Here is an 18,425-nt window from a genome sequence, read left to right on the forward strand (position 1 = left end):
CATGGCAGTTACCCATCCTGCTTGAAGGTATGTACTCCATTTCAACTGCTCCTTCCATTTTAACCTTCTTTCTGTATGAATCCTAAAATGTTATAGATTGTATCACCATCTTCATACTGATTTTTGCAGTTGGATAATGACTGATTTTTAATACCATACCAGATTCTCTTGCTCAGTGTTTTCATAATTATTTAATGCACATATATGAAAATCTGTTTTAATCTGTTTAAATAACTTTTTTGCATAGTTAACATTCTGTCACTGTACGATTTTACAATCCACAGATTTACTAATCTTTAAAAATGTTATGAATCCCACTAATTGAACGTGTGCAGATACAAAAATGTACAGCAGTCATTCTTAGAATTAATAGCAAGAATCATATTTTTGTGTAAATTTTAAATTAATCTGTGTTGATCCTTTGAATTCCTCATTTATATGAAGCCCTATAACAATCTGGAAATCTAGCCAACTTTAAATTAATAGCAAAAACATTTTATGACAAAACGTTGAGTCCTTGATATTATTTTTTTCAGGTACACCTGTGAGTGACACAGTCTGCTTTAGATGTCCTCAGGGATTCTTCTCTAACACAACCTCTGCCACAGATGTATGTGAGAAGCATACAAATTGCACTCAGCTGGGCTACAAATTTGTTGCTAAAGGTAATGCAACACATGACAGCTTTTGTAGCAGGAAGAGTACTATATACAATCATCCTTCAGATGTCTTCCAGAAGAGCAAAACAGGTATGTATGTAGGTATGCATTTCATTTTTTATATATGCATTCAGTCACATTTAAAACAACAATGTACAAGATAAGAGCAAGCAACTCAAAATTCCATTCTGATTAAACACGGATACCAGATTTGCTGGTTTTATGCCTGTAAATATGTTTGACTCATAAAATGATGCAGTAAGTATACTATTTAAAAGTGAAAGCTGAATATAAACTTCAATACATATAATTATTTAATACTGTATAGGTGAAATGTTAAGTTTTTTGCAGATTTTGGCAGGTCAGTGAGACAGTCTATTCCACAATAACTGCAGAACTGCAAAGAAGCTGTTTTCTTATGTGAAAAATATGTCTTGTTAATACCAATTCTTTCTCATAGTAATACATTCCATAATAATGGCAAAGGACTGCATTTGGATCATATGGATTTAGTTTTTAGTTCCAAAAATGTTTGGTCAAAATGTTTGCATATCTACTTATACACCCAGGCTCAGTGTACTGTTGTATGAAAATCGCTTTGGAACCTTAACCCATCTTTGTGTCTCATGAGTAGCCCATTAAGCGTTCATAGGCAGTTATTAGGCACATACTCCAGGGAACCACTGAGGAACCTGGTTTTCCCACAGCACTGTCTTGTTAAGCAATTAGATCAGAGATGCACTATAAACAAAGTAGGGAGGGATGGGTGTGCCCATCCGAGGTGGGCACATTAATTGGAAATGGTGTCTAAGGGGAGGCATGCTCCACAGAAGGGAGTAGTGCACAGGTGTGCCAACAAACACAGAGATGGGGGATGGGGAAATAAGGCTGGGTCATAACAACTCCTTCAAAAAGTAGAAGCAGTTGCTGGCACTACTCCAGTATGCCAATCCATGCTGGCCACATCTCACTTGGAGAAGCTCTGGGAGGAAGAAGGAGTAGATGAGGGAAGGAAAAAAAAAAACTTAAGTATTCCATAGTTCAAGTTAACAAGTGGTAAACTGTAAAAGATTCAATTCATAAATTTATTTTAGCAAACATCTTTCAGTACTTTTATACTACCAGAAGTATTGTATGATACACAATCATTAGTTTTGTTAAGTGCGTTTAATGGGGAATTTGGCTGGCTAATCTGTTTACTGCACTTATTTTTACCTAATGGATTGGTGATCCCAAATAAGTACTGTCTCTCTGCACACATCCCCTTGGATACAGAAAAACTCTTACCATTTGCATAAATTGTCAACAGCAGGTAGGTCAATTTATGTGATTGTGAGAAAATGAGAAAGCTATAACCACAATGAGAAATACTTCATTACTGTCGCATTAGCATACTCTGAATCACAATCTAAATAACACTAGTGCTGTTAGACATGATGGCATTAGTGTTTTCATAGGTGGCCTATGCATCACATTGGCAAAGGTACCCCTGGGCGGGCAGACACACACACACACACACACACACACACACACACACACACACACACACACACACACACACACACACACACACACAAACAAGCCACCCACAGCCAATCACAGTCACAGAAACATTCACCCATTCACCCTCACACATGATCCAACACACATACAGACACACAAATGCATCCAGACTCACAAATCCCTACCTAACCTCCCTAGTGCGACCACCCAGACAAACACACACACACACACACACACACACACACACACACACACACACACACACACACACACACACACACACATATCTTCATCCAGCTCCATTCATACACATACACACTCTAACATCACATGAACTTACCTGCACCACAACTGCTTCCATAGAAGTGAACAGTGGGATTGCTGTCTTTTGATAGCATTCACTTTTCTTCCAAAACTGAAAATTTTGGGAGCTGCAGATACATTGGGAGACATTGGTGTTTTCTGGGTTAGAGTGCATGGCTAATTAGTATTAACTGCTCTCCCAGATTTTCTCCTTAACATGCAGCTTGGGAAGTGGGATCAGCCTGTATGCTGTAGCTCTGACTAATGGGAAACCTCAGCTGTAGAGTGGTCTATGAATCATAAAGACTTACTGCAAGTGGGGAAATGCCCATGGAAAGGCTTCTTGTTCCTGGAATACCTTTCTAAATCCCAAGGATTATGTAATGAACTTAGCAACCAATGCATATACTTGTAAGTTTCAGTTGTGCAAAAAAACAAAAAACTCAAAATTATTGACCCTGCTACTCAACTAAAAACATGCCTCATTTGGAAAGCAATACAAGTTATTAGATAACATTATGTGAATAAACATTAAGGTAAAACATTCTTTTTAGTATTTATTTATGTTTAAGCAAGATTCCATACTAAATATTGAAGAGAAATCAGTGCAACATTAATTGCCACACTTTAGTATATGATATAAACATCGATAAGAGAAAAACAAGTACATTCATTAGTACCCAATGCATATTCATTTACAAAAAAATTGTTTCCCTGCAGATGGTTAGTTATTGCAGACCATATTGTTTTGTGATGCCATGACTGTACACTGTAATCAGTTTGATAATACGTAGCAGCACAGAAGTTGTCAAATTGTAGCACAAGTAACTTTTCAAGGATCATAACAAGCTACAGATATCATTGCATTTTCATAGCAAAGTGACTAGTAGTGGAGTGGAGTAACCAGAGTGAAAACATCTACCTGTGGGGAAGTTTTGATATACCTCTCAGTCCTAGCATACCAGATTAGGTAACAGGTTTTACAGGCTCTAGGTTGTCGTGGGGAAGTTCTGATATGCCTGTCAGTCCTAACCTAGCAGAGTAGGTAATCTGTTTTATAGGTTCTGGGTTGTTATGGGGAAGCTTTGATATGTCTGTCAGCCCTAGTTTTACAGGTTCTAGGTTGTTGTGGTGAAGCTTTGATGAACCGTTCAGTCTTAACCTAGCAGAGTAGGTGATATGTTTTATAGGTTCTGGATTGTTGTGGTGAAGCTTTGATAAACCTGTCAGTCCTAACCTAGCAGAGTAGGTAATGTGTTTTATAGGTTCTGGGTTGTTGTGGGAAAGCTTTGATATGCCTGTCAGCGCCACTTGTACAGGTTCTGGGTTGTTGTGGTGAAGCTTTGATAAACCTCTCAGTCCAAATCTAGCAGAGTAGGTAATGTATTTTATAGGTTCTGGGTTGTTGTGGTGAAGCTTTGATATGCCTAGCAGAGTAACTCGATAATGTGTTTTACACATTCTGGATTGTCATGGGGAAGCTTCAATATACCTTTCAGTCCTAGCCTAGCAGCATAGGTAATGTGTTTTGCAGGTTCTTCGTTGTTGTGGGGAAGCTTTGATAGGCCTCTCAGTCCTAGCTTAGCAGAGTAACTCAGTAATGTGTTTTATACATTCTGGGTGTCATGGGGAAGCTTCAATATGCCTTTCAGTCCTAGCCTAGCAAAGTAGGTAATGTGTTTTACAGGTTTTTGGGTTGTTGTGCATGAATTGTAGTTTGTGCCAGATTTGCCCTGTAGCTCACCAAACTACCAGACAGTTGAAAAATTCTCAATCCCTATGAAAAACATATGCCTCATATAAAAAGGGTATCTGATTTTAGATTTCAGTTGATAAGTATAAGAAATGCTAGTTTTTCTAAGCCTATTGTCTGAGAAAGGTTTTTAGCCATTGTTTGTTTACAATGAACTCTACAAGTTTTTTCCTTACAATTTTCTTATGTCTTAGAATCACCTTCACTTCTCTTCCCTTATTGTGTATTCATTGGGAAAGAGATTTGATTGTCATGTTATTTCCTTTTCATCTTTAAGTCCATCTCTGTAAACACTTGCATGTTTCTTTTATATGCCATATTATGTGGCCTGCCCCTGCCAAACATCAGTGGTATAACATCTTTCCAAATGACCATTAGGGCCACTGGAATCACAGCTTGTCAAATATATTGTGGTAAAGTTGCCTTTATTTATAAATGACATCATAGAGTAGTGCTACTCAGTTGAACTCTAGGTCTAGACAGAAGAAAGTGTCTTTGGCCTCCTAGCCTTTGCTATTATGTCTGTGGTTTCATGGCCATTGATGAACCTCACCACATGGCACACTTTTCCAGTGCTGTTGTCAAGATTTCTGATTCACTGAATGCAATCCATGTACATACTAAATTCTGGAAGGTATCTGGGCCTGCAGCTGTTAATATTTTGCATAAAAATTTAGCTTTATTTCATCTAGTCATTCCTTTATTTTGCTAAATCACAATTGTTGCCATCTAGGTCTGCTCTCAAGGTAATTAGATTGATGTCTTTGAAGATATTTTTTTGCACATTGTTCTACATCCATGTTTTTATTCTTCTTTTTTCTGTCAATTCTTTCTGCAGCATACACACAGACTGCTTTGAGTATCTCTGTGCTCAGTTACCCGAGTTGTTCTCTTAATGATAAAGAACATTTTGTTAGCTATATGATGATTTTCAAATTATGTAAACGTTAGATCCATCTCCTTATCTTCTCCTGTAACTTTTCCTTCAAACTTCTTCCTTAAATTTGTTTTTGCATCATTAGAGCTAGGAACAATCAGCACAACTTCTGTCCCTTAAAGTGAAAATCTTTGACAAATAACTAATGTTGTTCACATATATTTTAAATGCAATGTAAGCATCTTGTCTGACAAATAACTTTAATGTTCACATATCTTTTAAATGCAATGCAAGTGTCATGTTTGCATAGTCATTCTATTGGATCAGTGCAGACTAAGATGTTGCACTGTCATGAAATGCTACTGTTCAGACAAGGTCAAGTGTTCTGCAATGTGTAATTAATTTATTTATTACCCTTTTTATTTACCACTTTATTACCTTTCTGTACCTGCAGTAATGTAATCTGACAGCTGCTGATGACTACTGTAGTAGTTATCAGTCAGTAAAACACAAGACCCACTGGATGGTCATAACTGGTTTGCTTTTTTTTTCTTTTCTTTGTTAATTCTGTTTGGTAAGGTGGACTGACAATTCCCTTAACCCCTCATACCCACCATCACATCTTTAAACAATGATAGGTACATATTTGGTTAACAGGAGTGCTAACCACCCTTGCTGTCAAAAGTAATGATCTATCTGTCTGTGGTGTACTTGTCTATCTTACATTCTATCTATCTGTATTTTTTGTATTGAATTCATGTTAACTTTCTGAAAGCATTTACATCAAATTTCATTTGGTAGAAAAACAGCCGAAAACCACATTCAGCTATCTAAATGCAAAATGTTTTTTTCTTTAGAGAGCATGCCCTCTTGCATCCCCATGTAGGTGAAAATCACTTTCACCCCCAACTTATAATATGCCAACCTTAAGACTGGTGAAAGTGTAGCCTCAAAGATTGATGAATGTTTTTTTTTTTTTTTTTTAAATTGAATGGCATTTAATATAAATGATGTTATTGGTAGATCACCTGAAGCCCTCTTTCTACCTTCTTAACTCCAGAATGTATAAATGGATGTATTGCATGCTTAGTTCTTGCTAGGTCACTGTTGTTCTGGAATTGTAGAATCAAGTAAGCAGAAACAGACCATAAAGCAAAACCAATAAACTCAAAAGAAACAGTCTTGTCAGCAGACAGAAGTGGATCTCCAAAATCAGTTTATTCACCAAAAATCACAAGCGCTTTCACCCTAACTCAATTGTAAGGCTTTATCAAGTGTGTAATTTTACTTGATAAACTGTTTTTGGACATCCACTTCTATCTGCTGACAAGACCGTTTCTTTTGAGTTTATTTGTTCCGGAATTGTGTTTTACAGTTTTATCGTGGATAGCTTACAAGTACCAGCTTGTTAGCATGAAAGAATGTCAACTTATTATTGCATGGTTCCTTAAAGGTGAATGAGGAGAATTTTATCACAGACATTTTGAAGTGTTTATGTTAAGTTTTCATTTTTTTGTTTTTGCTTGTTTTTTATAGAAATTAATACTGATCATTGCAGTGCTATGATCACATTTCTCATCTGCCAGTCAATTAGGACTACAATACCTCTCTCTCTGTCTGTAGTACTGTGACACAAATACGTTGTCACAAAATCAGTGATAATGCTGTGTGTTTTAAAGGAGCATGCTATATGAGAGAAGGTAGACGGTAGCTTGAGGCGAGGGTATATTTTGTGGAGTGGCTAAGGAAATATTTATGTATATAGAGGATACCCAGGTTTTGATAATTTTTTTATATACTATTGTGCACATGCAGGCCAAATGTCAGGTTTTCATATAAGATTACACCTAGTAGTTTTGTACGAGACACAGCCTCGGTAATTGCTTTGTTTTGAGAGTGTATAGTAAACTCAGTCTTGTTTAGGTGGGTGGTTTTCTTAGGGGTGAATATTATGAGTTTGGATTTGTTAGGGTTAAGGGCAACATGGTTATTGGTCATCCAGGTTTCAGTAGATGTAAAGGCATTTTGGGTAATTTGCTGACGTTCAGATATGGAGTTGGCAGAGCAGATGACGGCTGAGTCATGTGCATATTGTATTACAGAACCTTGACTAAGTGCGGAGTGAAAGTTGTTGATGAAAATACTGAAAAGAGGAGGCCCTAGTATGGAGCCTTGGGAAACCCTGTAGATGTATTAAGGAATGGAGAAAGAGAGTGCTGCAATGTGGTAGCTCATTGTCTATTTGTTACTATACAAGGGATCAACTATATTTTTAAATCAAGAGTTCATTGTCAAAAAAAAATCTTTTTGATGAAGTATAAGTATGCTTCAATTTTACAGCAAGAACTGTTATACTCATACAGTAAATTTTGCTAGCATCCAGTAATGTGTTCTTTTGGAAGCTTGTTGTCTAGAAGTCTGAATTTCATTTTCTAGAAGGCTCTGTGGATGTGCTCATAGGTTGTTACTAGGCTAACAACAACTAGGGCCCTTACAAACATAGCCATGTACCCCAAATTATTTGGGTCCCAAGTATCATGAGTGTCTGTGTGGGGGGCATATTATTAGGGAGGTAAGTAAGAATTTGTAGAGGGTGGGTGTTAGTTAGGATAAGACATTTCTTATTGCTAGTCTCTATCCATAAGGGACATGGGGGCCAGACTGGGGGTAAATTTATGATTTCCAGTCCAATTTTCAAGGCTTCATTTAAATAGGGTCAGGGATGAACTCTGCTTTACATGAGGGGATCAACTGGGATACATATCTGTCTCTCCGGTATGTCACAAGTGAAGTTCAGATCCCTAGATCTAGTGTATCTGGTGCTGTTTTGCACATGTGCTACATATCCATCAGAGGTGGGTCTGAGGAAGCTCTGTAAGCCAGGCAAATATTCCCCAAAGATATGTTTTATATCAGTTCCATTATTTGACCCCTTAGTAACTTTCTTTTTGACAATCTTTATTACCTATTCTAGGAACAAACCATGTTAAATCAAATACACGTAACAGCTGTAATTTATTGCTAACTCATTTTGAAATTAAACTGTTTTATTGAAAATAATACAGAGAATGCATCTGGTATATATTTCTTTCTCATGCAATCTTAGAGCTGCATTTGTAACTATTTGGCTGAAGCTTCAAAAGCAAAGATTCAAAAAGAATGTCAGTCCTTTTATTTATTTACATCTCATACCACAAACTAGAGGTCTGATGATTTTACAAATATTAACTAATGTCACTGAAAGACAGTAAAACTTGCTACTAAGCATTTAATAATATTTGCCATGTGATGACACCAAAAACTGTAAATATGTTCACATCAAGTTCTGTGCAGAATTGCATTAGCTCTGATGGTAGAAAATAATTTTTATTTTTGTTTGTTTTTGACAATGACCCAGAAAACTGGAGTGTGGCTAGTAGCTTGGGCACCTGCTGGAGCTGATGCATGGGGAACAGGCAAAACAAGACATTATCTTGCCTGTTTGCATCTTCTAGAGAAAGGGTGGGAGGATGAGCTGGGGCTAAATTCATAAGTACTGGTGATAATATGGAGGTTGTGACTGGGGTTGGACAAAAGAAGGACATGTCATGATGTAGTGGGGATATTTCCCTTGTGACATAATTGTCTGTCCACTTATGTGACATCAGCCTAGCCCATCAGAGTGAGGAAGGGCTTAGAGAGTAAACCACAAATGGTTATAATATGATGATCCAGAATTCGCCATTCCTTCTCCAGTTGCAGGGGTATTCATAGCCATATGGCCAAGAAGCTTTCTCATCCTGAGGGATGGGACTATCCTTTACAGAACTTATTTTGAGTGCAGTCAAAGATGCAATAGCCCTGGGGAGGGAAGGCTCTATGAGGAGAAACCTAGAAGGTAAACTCAGTGGTAGCTGGCCAAAAAAGGTGAAATTTAGAATTACTGAATAGCTTAACAATAAATAAATAAATGTACCACAGCTGGTATTTGCATTTTATCTTCACAGTGGCATCTCATATGGTATTATAAATACACCTAAATAAATGTTATGGATTCTGGACTATCACTGAAGATCAGATATGCCAAAAATCTGCAAAGTTAGTTTCCAAATATACATTATAAAACATGCTTTTAAAATGGCTGACAATCTGTAATGAACATGTATCTTCTTTTGTAGATAAAAGACTGTGTGAAGAGGCTGTCTATAAGTTTATTGTTCCTGGAGAACTAACAGCTGACAAAATGAATATACTGGTGAGCATCTTACCTGGGAGGAAACTTAATAACAAGGACACTGAAAGGATAACTCAGACCTATCAATTCCAGGAGCAGATGTTTCAAGTACTGAAACTGTGGAAACATAAAAATGAAGATAACGATGTAGTTAAATATATTGAGCAAGGTAAGTTGTGTAGATTGAATTATAAATATAGATAGCTGGCACTGCAATTTTAATAAAATGTTACTATCAGCTGTAGAGTCAAACCTCAAAGTGAACATATGCTGAGTTATTTTATTTATCTTTTGTTGATCAGGTTAGATCCATTAGGCTTTCAGGAGAGACCCAAGCTGATATTTGTACTGCTTGGGAAAATTTGGCCAGGGCATCACTTTGAACAATAAATAGAAATCCAAAGACTGATCTCAATCTGAAGGAAGCCAGAAAAAATGTATAATTAGAACTAGATGGAAGATAGCCAGAAGAAAAGGTAAAATTGAAACATGATGTAACTTATAACTACTGTGTGTGGTTAGATGTATTTGAGATCATAATTATAACTATGTAGAAGAAGGATTGCTGTAATACAGAGTCATACAGGTAAGAAGTAGTAGAGAATGGTTTTGTAAACTTGAATAGGCCTGCAGACTGATGCATTAGCTTCCTTTTACTAGGCTAAGGAACAAAAATCCTGAGTAGGAATCATTGACTTGGTTACACAAGCAGCAGTGACCCACAGGAAGTAAAATGCACAGATTGATTCTCCTTGCCCATATGAGTCACAGGAGGGATCTTTCAGTAATCCCTTTGGTGGTTTTGCATCCTGTCTTAACAACCTACTGGAATGTTGCAGTCAGCCCTTGTCTCTGCTCCACGGTGATGTATTCCTCTCAGCTTGACTCTTAAATAACCTTTTCTGACTTCTCACTACTAAACTGTGTTTTAAGTTTCAGAGGTGTTACTGAGTTAGTGCAAGAAATACATAAATATATACATAGCCGGCCTTAGGCATAGGCCAACTAGGCAGCCGCCTAGGGCACTGCTGTAGCAGGGGCACTTTCCAAGTATTTATTTAGTGTAGGTAGACCAGGATGGGAGCACCAGGTGGTGTGGTGGGGGCTCTGTGGAGCCCTCTTGTCTAGGGCACCAGTTGACCTAAGGCCGCTCCTGAATATATAAATACATCCTTGATTTGTAGTGTTCTATGCTGACCCACAGTGTACATCCATGTTAAAAGTAAGTTTCACAGATAGTACATTTAGTGGAAAGAAAAGGAAATATACTTTAAAGACAAAATCAAACCAGAAGTCTGTATGTCGTTTGTATACATTTGAGGATGTGTATCTTGCTTCCTTCCTGCCAGACCTAACAAAGAAATGATAGGATTTCACAATAGGGTACAGATTTATCAGGAAAACTTTTTTTCAGTTCCATTAATGAAGCCATATTTAGGAGCACAGATAATTGTACAAAATTCTTAGAAGACCCTTCATCTACTCAGACTAAAATCAAAAACAAAACTCTCTACAAATACTGAACCTTTTTCAAAATAGGATTTTAATTCTTACTTCAGAACTCTTGACATTAAACTAACAGTGAAACTCTGTATCTTTAAGTAAGTCTGTGAGTTATTCAGAAAGTGTTTAATATCCATTTTACTTCCTGGGTTACCAGCGTTAGTCATTTGCTGCACCTCCTAAACAGTCAAACATCATCACAGCAAACCTCATTGATGAAATCTGACTTCCCTGGGCTATAGCAAGAAACTTTACCTTCAGCATCTTGTTCTGTAAGTTTAGCCATGGTGTAATATACTTCCCAAGTATCAGTTTTACCATCCCGGTATCATCACAGTGTTAGGGAGTTTTGCTGCAAGAATTAAACTGAAGACATCTTTTATAACTGTTTAAGTCAGGTAGTTTCAGGGTGTTCATGTAAAGTCATAGAAAGTAATTTTGGCTAATGGGAAAAAAAAAAAGAAAAATGTTCACCTGAAACCACCTTCAATGCAGAGTTAGGCAATTTTGTTGCTGCAGGGCGTGAAACCCCTGTTTACCCCCCATGTGGTCAGACACCCCCACCCCCCTAGACTCATATATACCAACTCCAGGACAAGATACCCAGTTGGACTTGTTCTCTGCATTGGAAGAGAGTACCAGAGTTCCCTTTTTAATCTATCTGCTCAGCCTACAAGAGATGGTATCTATATCAAGTTATAAAATATAGTCACCCTTTGATAAATTTTATTGAGATGCAAGTTATGTTAGGTAAACTTTTAGCCAGTCTGTTGACTGATAAAGATCTTCCAGTCATGGTTCAATATTAACGTTAGTATGAACCCAGTAAGTGTTTATCTTTTCCCTTATTTAATACTATTACCCTTGCCTCCAAATTTCTAGAACCCCACAGCATGGAGAATTTGGTTTGCAAGATTTAAAAAATTAAAATCCACTGCCAATCATTAGTGGACCGGAGTTCCGCTGTGGTGACCCCTAAGTGGGAAAAGCCGAATGACATTACTAGACAGGATTCATTCATCCTGAGATGCACCTCTGCCTGCAGACATGCCATGCCAAGTGTCTTAACTTTTTGGTTTCCTTCATAACCAGCTCAAATGCCTCACTTTTGATTTCTTCCAGTAATCTGTTTGCCTTTCCAATTCTGCTTATGCTTATTTTTTTAGATATTGTCTTATATCCAAACTTTTTCCAGAGTGAATCTTATCTCTGGCTTATACACTTAAAATATCCTGAAATCACTTATGATGTATTTTTACCAGTGTTCATTTGCCAAGATTCCGCAGTCTTCAACTAAACTATTGCCCTTTCCACAGTTTGCCTTCTTAACCATACTGTTGTGTATATTTACCATAGAGAATATTCTCAGTTTTTTTTATTTTATAGTTAAGAAGATTTAAGATGTTCTGTTTAATTTCTTTAGTTTTGTCCTAATAACACATCTCCTCCCTTACTTCCCTTTTGCAAGCTAGTCAGTCTTTTCTGAAGATTATCAAACATCTCCTATAATTTAGTTGCCTTTATAGTACTGTAGTCATGTAGATATAATGCCATATTACCTTGAAAGTTATCCCATTCCTCTGTCTGGGAACTTTGATCTAGGTATAACACCTATTTTCATCCATCTAAAAAAAAAACCCGGTAATTGGGCAGACGTGAGGGGAGAGAAGAATCACTTCAAGAGATGTTGTATAAAGGTGTTTGGCATAATGAACTATAAGAGGATAGAAGAGGGATGTGGCAGTGAAAGAAAGCATCATTAAAGAGAAAATGTTGCCAGTGCATGATATGATTTCAGAAGGAAGAGGAAAATGCTTAAAGGATCGCTTGGATTGGAAAGACAATTATTCTCAAGAGGAAAGAGTAAGAGCACTTTAAAAGGTATGGCTTAAGATAGCATAGTTGGGGCTGGAATCATGGACTCTCAGAAGAGTAAGAAAAGGATATGTGGATATAAATCTTTCAGGAAACATTAACAAGGTTGGTATTGGGAGCACTACATAGGAGGATTTGCTGAAATGAGAATTAGCTAGGCCATTAAAAGAAACTGATAGCTCATTGTATATGTTAGACTACTACTAGGATTCACTAGCTTGCAAATGGAGAACTTGGTTTCACCTGGTGGATCATGTGACATAAATAAACTGACAATGGAACACCTGAGGAGAAAACACAAATGGGTAGCATAGAAACAAGTAACAAAAACAAAGCACACTCCACAACATTGAGCAGGTTTAATAAAAAGCACTTAGCAAACAAAGCATTTTAAAAGCTTTTACGTTACGTTCCAGGGTCTGGATTCTGAAGGAAAAATCATCCCTCTGAGATGTTAGATTAGTAACACTCACTTCTGCACTTGCTACTGCATCTGTACGGTGTATTAATGGATTCTCCCATAGTAGTAGATTGTGCAGGGACCGACCACTGGAGCCATTCTCTGAAATAGTAGGCTGTGTCATCAGAGAAATCACTCAAACTCCCAGCGTCCACGAGCTCACCAAACCAATGGAGAACTAAAAATGTACAAATAAGGTGGGCAAAGTGGTGAAGTGAAGTGGAGCAAGAACAGTCCAAATAACAAAAAAGAAGCACACTCCACAACGTTGAGCAGGATTAATAAAAATCACTTAGCAAACAAAACATTTTAAAAGTTTTTACCTTACTCAGTATTGTGGAGTGTGCTTCTTTTTTGTTATTTGGACTGTTCTAGCTCCACTTCACCACTTTGAACAGAGGTCAATTGCAGGTTAAGGGAAGTAAAGAGTTAAATTATTGCATTATTAAGAAAATATATTAAGAAAAGAATGTCTGTTATGCATGCTGTGATAGATGACTAAGAAAAAAGATTGACAACACAGCCTAGAATAATGCAGTTTTTCCAGCTTGTTTAGAAAAAAATATACAATACGAGTTATAAAATTTAACTAGGATATAAGAAAGTGGAAGTGGTTATCTTAACAAAAGAAGAAAGAATACAAACAGATCCAAAATGTACTTTAATGCAATTAGATGATGTGTTAAAATGTGAGAGAATATACCTCTTTTACATGCATGCAAGTATTTCAGGTACAGGGAATAATGCCATTCTAGCCTGCCAGTATACCAAAACAGTCATTCGCATAATGTATCCAAGTTGTTCTTAAAAATGTCTTGACTAGCATTTGCTTTTATACAATTAGGTTGTCTATTCTATGCACAAGATCTGTCCCTATATTCTCTTATAGACTGCTGCATAGTGAGTGGTCTTTAGTGTTCTGTGCTTTTTATGTCCCAACCATCTTAGATCTCCTGCATCTCCAGAAGACAAGGCACTCCACAAACAATCAAACTAAAGACAGAAATCTTCATCAAAAAATAAGACATGCTGGAGCAAGATATTTATATATCAGTCTTCTATTTTGTATAAAACAGAGCAATGCCCCCACTTGATTTAAGGCAAACATTGATGATCTGCCTGTATGTTCATTCCAGTTCTGATTTATTTAATCCTGTTGGAGGCAGAAGGTACCCTGTGAAGGTAGGTATTGTCATGATGATTAAGGACCTTAGACCATAATCTCTGAATCCATGAATTTGTGAATCAAAAAAAGTATAGTTATTGATCTTCAAGGACCTGTTGGATGGTACAAAATAACAAATGAGACAATGTTCACGAAGCAGTCTCTTTGGTATCAGTTCTTCAAGATCACTATGTAGCAAAACACTTAGAATGTCTCAGAATGAATCCTGGTCCAAACAAGACTATACCAGTAACCATGGCCAGGAAATACTTTTATTTCTTGAATTGGTTAAACAAGTAAAAAAGTGTTTTCATGTTCCCAGTATTTCTTCAGGTTATTAAAAAAAAATTCTCAGGAGCATTTACAGTAACCTTGATTACATGACTAATATGTTTTGATAATTAGATTCTAACAAGAAACTGGGTGATTTTTTTTCATGTACTAATGAACTGGACAAAATACTAGGTGATGCTCCAAAATTGGTATATTGGAGAGGGAACAACATTAAGAAAATATTAGAGACCAAAAAACAAGGGACAATATCAACTGGAGTTTTGAAGTGAACGTGTAGATGCAATGATTGTAGTCAGTACGCTTACATTTTGGATGGTAATTCCATGTTTATCGTTATGAGTATTAAGAGAACACATAAAGTATACTGTAATTGTGGAACTAAAGGGATTATTTATGCTGCTACAATATCCTAAATGTATAGCTTTGTACAGTGGGAAAATGAAGAGAACCCTTCATGAAAGGATTTATGAGCACATCACTGATATTAAGAAAGGGTGGATGGATAACTCCCATTTAAACATATGAGGGACCATCTAGATTACATGTTCCAGTTTTCATTGATAGAAAGGGTTATGAAAAATGCCAGGGAGGGTCCATGGAAGGAGAGACTGGAGGTAAGGGAGCTATGGTGTCAGCTCAGGTTGAATAGGGACCTTTCCCCTGGACTAAATTATTCAGTTTCCCTTGCAAATGTATTGAAACTGAGGCAAATGAATCATTAATGTGAACATGATCTTTATAAATAATGCATTTTATTTATTTTACTACATAGTATAGGATAATGTGATGGTCTTTATTTTTGGGTGTTAGTAAAAACAAGCTGATGTTAGGTTTTATTATTTCCGTTATTAGGATGTAGAGAGTTTATTTTTGACCAAAGAAATGATCATTTGTGGATCACATGTTCTAAAAAAAGACTATCAAAGTATTTTTTCTGCCTTTTTTGACTGATCTGATGAAGTCCCTAGCATACCTCTCATACTCTTAGCACAAGACATCTGGACAAAGCCTGACAAAATGTGGGGACAAAGGCCTAAAAAATAGGGACAGATTTTATATACTGCTCTTATTTACTTGGAAAGTTGCTAGGGTAACAGGCTTTGCATTAACATACATTTTCTGAAGGATTGGAAGTCTGAAATTCAAATGTATGTCATTATTTAGAGACTTTAGTCCTCAGATCATTCAAGTAATTAGCCAGAAAAAAACAACATTTTATGAGGAATACATCAAAAACATGAGGCAAAAATCTGGACATTCTGTGAAAATCTGGACAGTTGAGATCTATAGTCCCCAGTACATTAAGGGACAAAAGTTTGCAACAATTTTTTTGGTTTTAAAATAAATTCAGTTACATTCTTTAACTTATATATTTTTTTATTTGGTGTGAGTCATTAATTAAAAGTTTGCATATTTTGTTTCAACCTCTGGTTCGTCCTTTTTGTGATTTCTTCATTTCGACTTTTGGATGTCCCCTGTCTTTGTTGTGTGTGAGTGTATGTTTGCACATGTGCATGTGTGAGAGTTAGAATAAGGACTAGGGAAATAGAAAGCTTTAATTTTGTGCTTCAGTATTGTGTGTGTGTGTGTGTGTGTGTGTGTGTGTGTGTGTGTGTGTGTGTGTGTGTGTGTGTGTGTGTGTGTGTGTGTGTGTGTGTGTGTGTGTGTGTGTGTGTGTTCAGAGAACGAAAGATAGTACCCTAGTATGTATGGTTGGGGGTTAAGGACAGGGTTAAGGTTAGTGTTAGCAGCACCCATCAGTAAGGTGGAAAAGAGGAAACCCTACCCCTGAAATTAAACCCAAATACTACACATAGTAACACTACACAAACATCTGTTGGGAATTTTTTTTCTTTGCTTGGAAAAGAGAGCAATTTTCCTTTTTTATCATCAATTTAGTGATTTGTGCAAATAGTGAGTTGATGAAAGGGAATGTTCAACCATTTTTTAGATTAAATGTGTTTTGATGATTTCTGTGCATGACCAGTAGTAGTAGTATTCAATATTCCTCCAGGCGTTTATATATATTTATATAAATATACATGTGTGTGTATATATATATATATATATATATATATATATATATATATATATATATATATATATATATACATACACACACACACACACACACACACACACACACACACACACACACACGCATATATATATATATATATATATATATATATATATATATATATATATATATATATATATATATATAGTTCTACCTCAGTTAAACGACACGCCGGAACATCGACACGGAAATCGCGAGCCCCAGAAGATCGACAGCTCAGAAGACCGACGCGACGGGACCCAGAAGATCGACAGTGCAGAAGACCGACCCGATGGATGAAAGCACCGACGCCGAGGATGCCGACATGGGAAAAGGCTGTGTAAGTATGCGGTAGTGACGGACGTTAGGGTGCGAGTAAGGTAAGTGTGGATATTGATGGTCTGTGGGGATAGGGGTGGGATAAGTGAGTTAGGGTTAGGGAGCGGGTCAGGTAAGTGTGCGGTAGTGATTGTGTTTGGGTTAGGGGCGGGATAAGTGAGTTAGGGTTATGGAGCGGGTCAGGTAAGTGTGCGGTAGTGATTGTGTTTGGGTTAGGGGGATAAGTGAGTTAGGGTTAGGAGCGGGCCAGGTAAGTGTCTGGTAGTGACGGACCTTAGGGTTAGGGTTTGGGTTAGGGTTGTAGGTAGTTGTGTATGTGAGGTTTAGTGTGGGTTTGTAGGGATTTTGGTGCGCTTGTGTTGTGTATGTGGTTTTTGGATGGGGAATGTGTTTTGTTTGTTGATTGTGGTGTGTGCAGTGTATGAGGTTTCGTGTTTGTGTACCGTCGGTTATTTCGTTGTCGGGCATGTGGGATTTCGTGTTTTTGTACTGTCGGTTATGTGGTTTCGGTGATTGCGTTGTCGGTGTTTTGGGGTTTCGTTTATGTGAGGTAGAACCATATATATATATATATAATATGCCTATGGCTAGATAATGCATACACATACATATAGGTGTGTGTATGTATAGGTCGTACACAATTACCTATTGAATAGTGGTATACTGAAAAACATACCACTAACTACAAAAAGGCTAAAATCTCAAAATGTTGAAACTTTACAATGTTGAACTTAAAATGATCTACTGATAGCATACGTGTGCAAAGTACACAGCTAGTCAAGAAACAAAATCACTCTCCTGTTAGGTGAACTTAGAAAGGAATGTTAACATTGGCTCTGCAATGAGAGGTGGCAAGTCCAACTGTCTACAGATGTAGGGGGCAGTTATTTTGATTTCAGCATTTTAACATTTCGACTTGTTACATTCAATATTATGACTTTCATCCCTCAGCCCATATATTTATCTGTCACAGTACTAGCCCTCTGTTATATCCATTCACTTTTTTTTCCTTTCCTTTAAATCTCATTGCCTGTAGTCTTTCACTTCAGTCTTATTGCCCCTTTGTACCTTTTCTTCTTATATCTGCAGCCCCTCACATTTCCCCTTCTTCATCAGGCCTCTCTAAACAAGAATATGTCTTTTTTTCAAATGTGTTTTTCATTTGTTGATCACCTGCAATCTTCTTCACCACACACACACACACACACACACACACACACACACACACACACACACACACACACTTATATTTAGGCTGCAATTTCCTGATGCTGTTCTTCACTTTTCTGATCAGCCACCCCGTAGTAACTTTACCACAATTTTCCTCCCTTTTTTCATGTTTCCCCTTCATAATCTATTCTGCAGACTCCTTCCTCCCTTTTTGCTTTTGCTACGCTCAGCTATTCATATCATGCAAACCAT

The 18,425-nt window shown here is 37.1% G+C and overlaps 1 protein-coding gene across 1 annotated transcript in view; it reads left to right on the forward strand.

Annotated features, from left to right (window-relative positions):
• Positions 1-18,425, forward strand: part of TNFRSF11B (TNF receptor superfamily member 11b) — a 305,409-nt gene that overhangs the window by 244,892 nt on the left and 42,092 nt on the right. Inside the window, exons 3-4 of the mRNA XM_044066927.1 lie at positions 537-749; positions 9,253-9,477. Coding sequence (XP_043922862.1) covers positions 537-749; positions 9,253-9,477 — 438 coding nt within the window. The remainder of the gene's footprint in view (positions 1-536; positions 750-9,252; positions 9,478-18,425) is intronic.

Source organism: Protopterus annectens, chromosome 3.part1, assembly GCF_019279795.1.
Source record: "Protopterus annectens isolate FY-2018-M chromosome 3.part1, PAN1.0, whole genome shotgun sequence".
Classification (NCBI taxonomy): Eukaryota; Metazoa; Chordata; order Ceratodontiformes; family Protopteridae; genus Protopterus; species Protopterus annectens.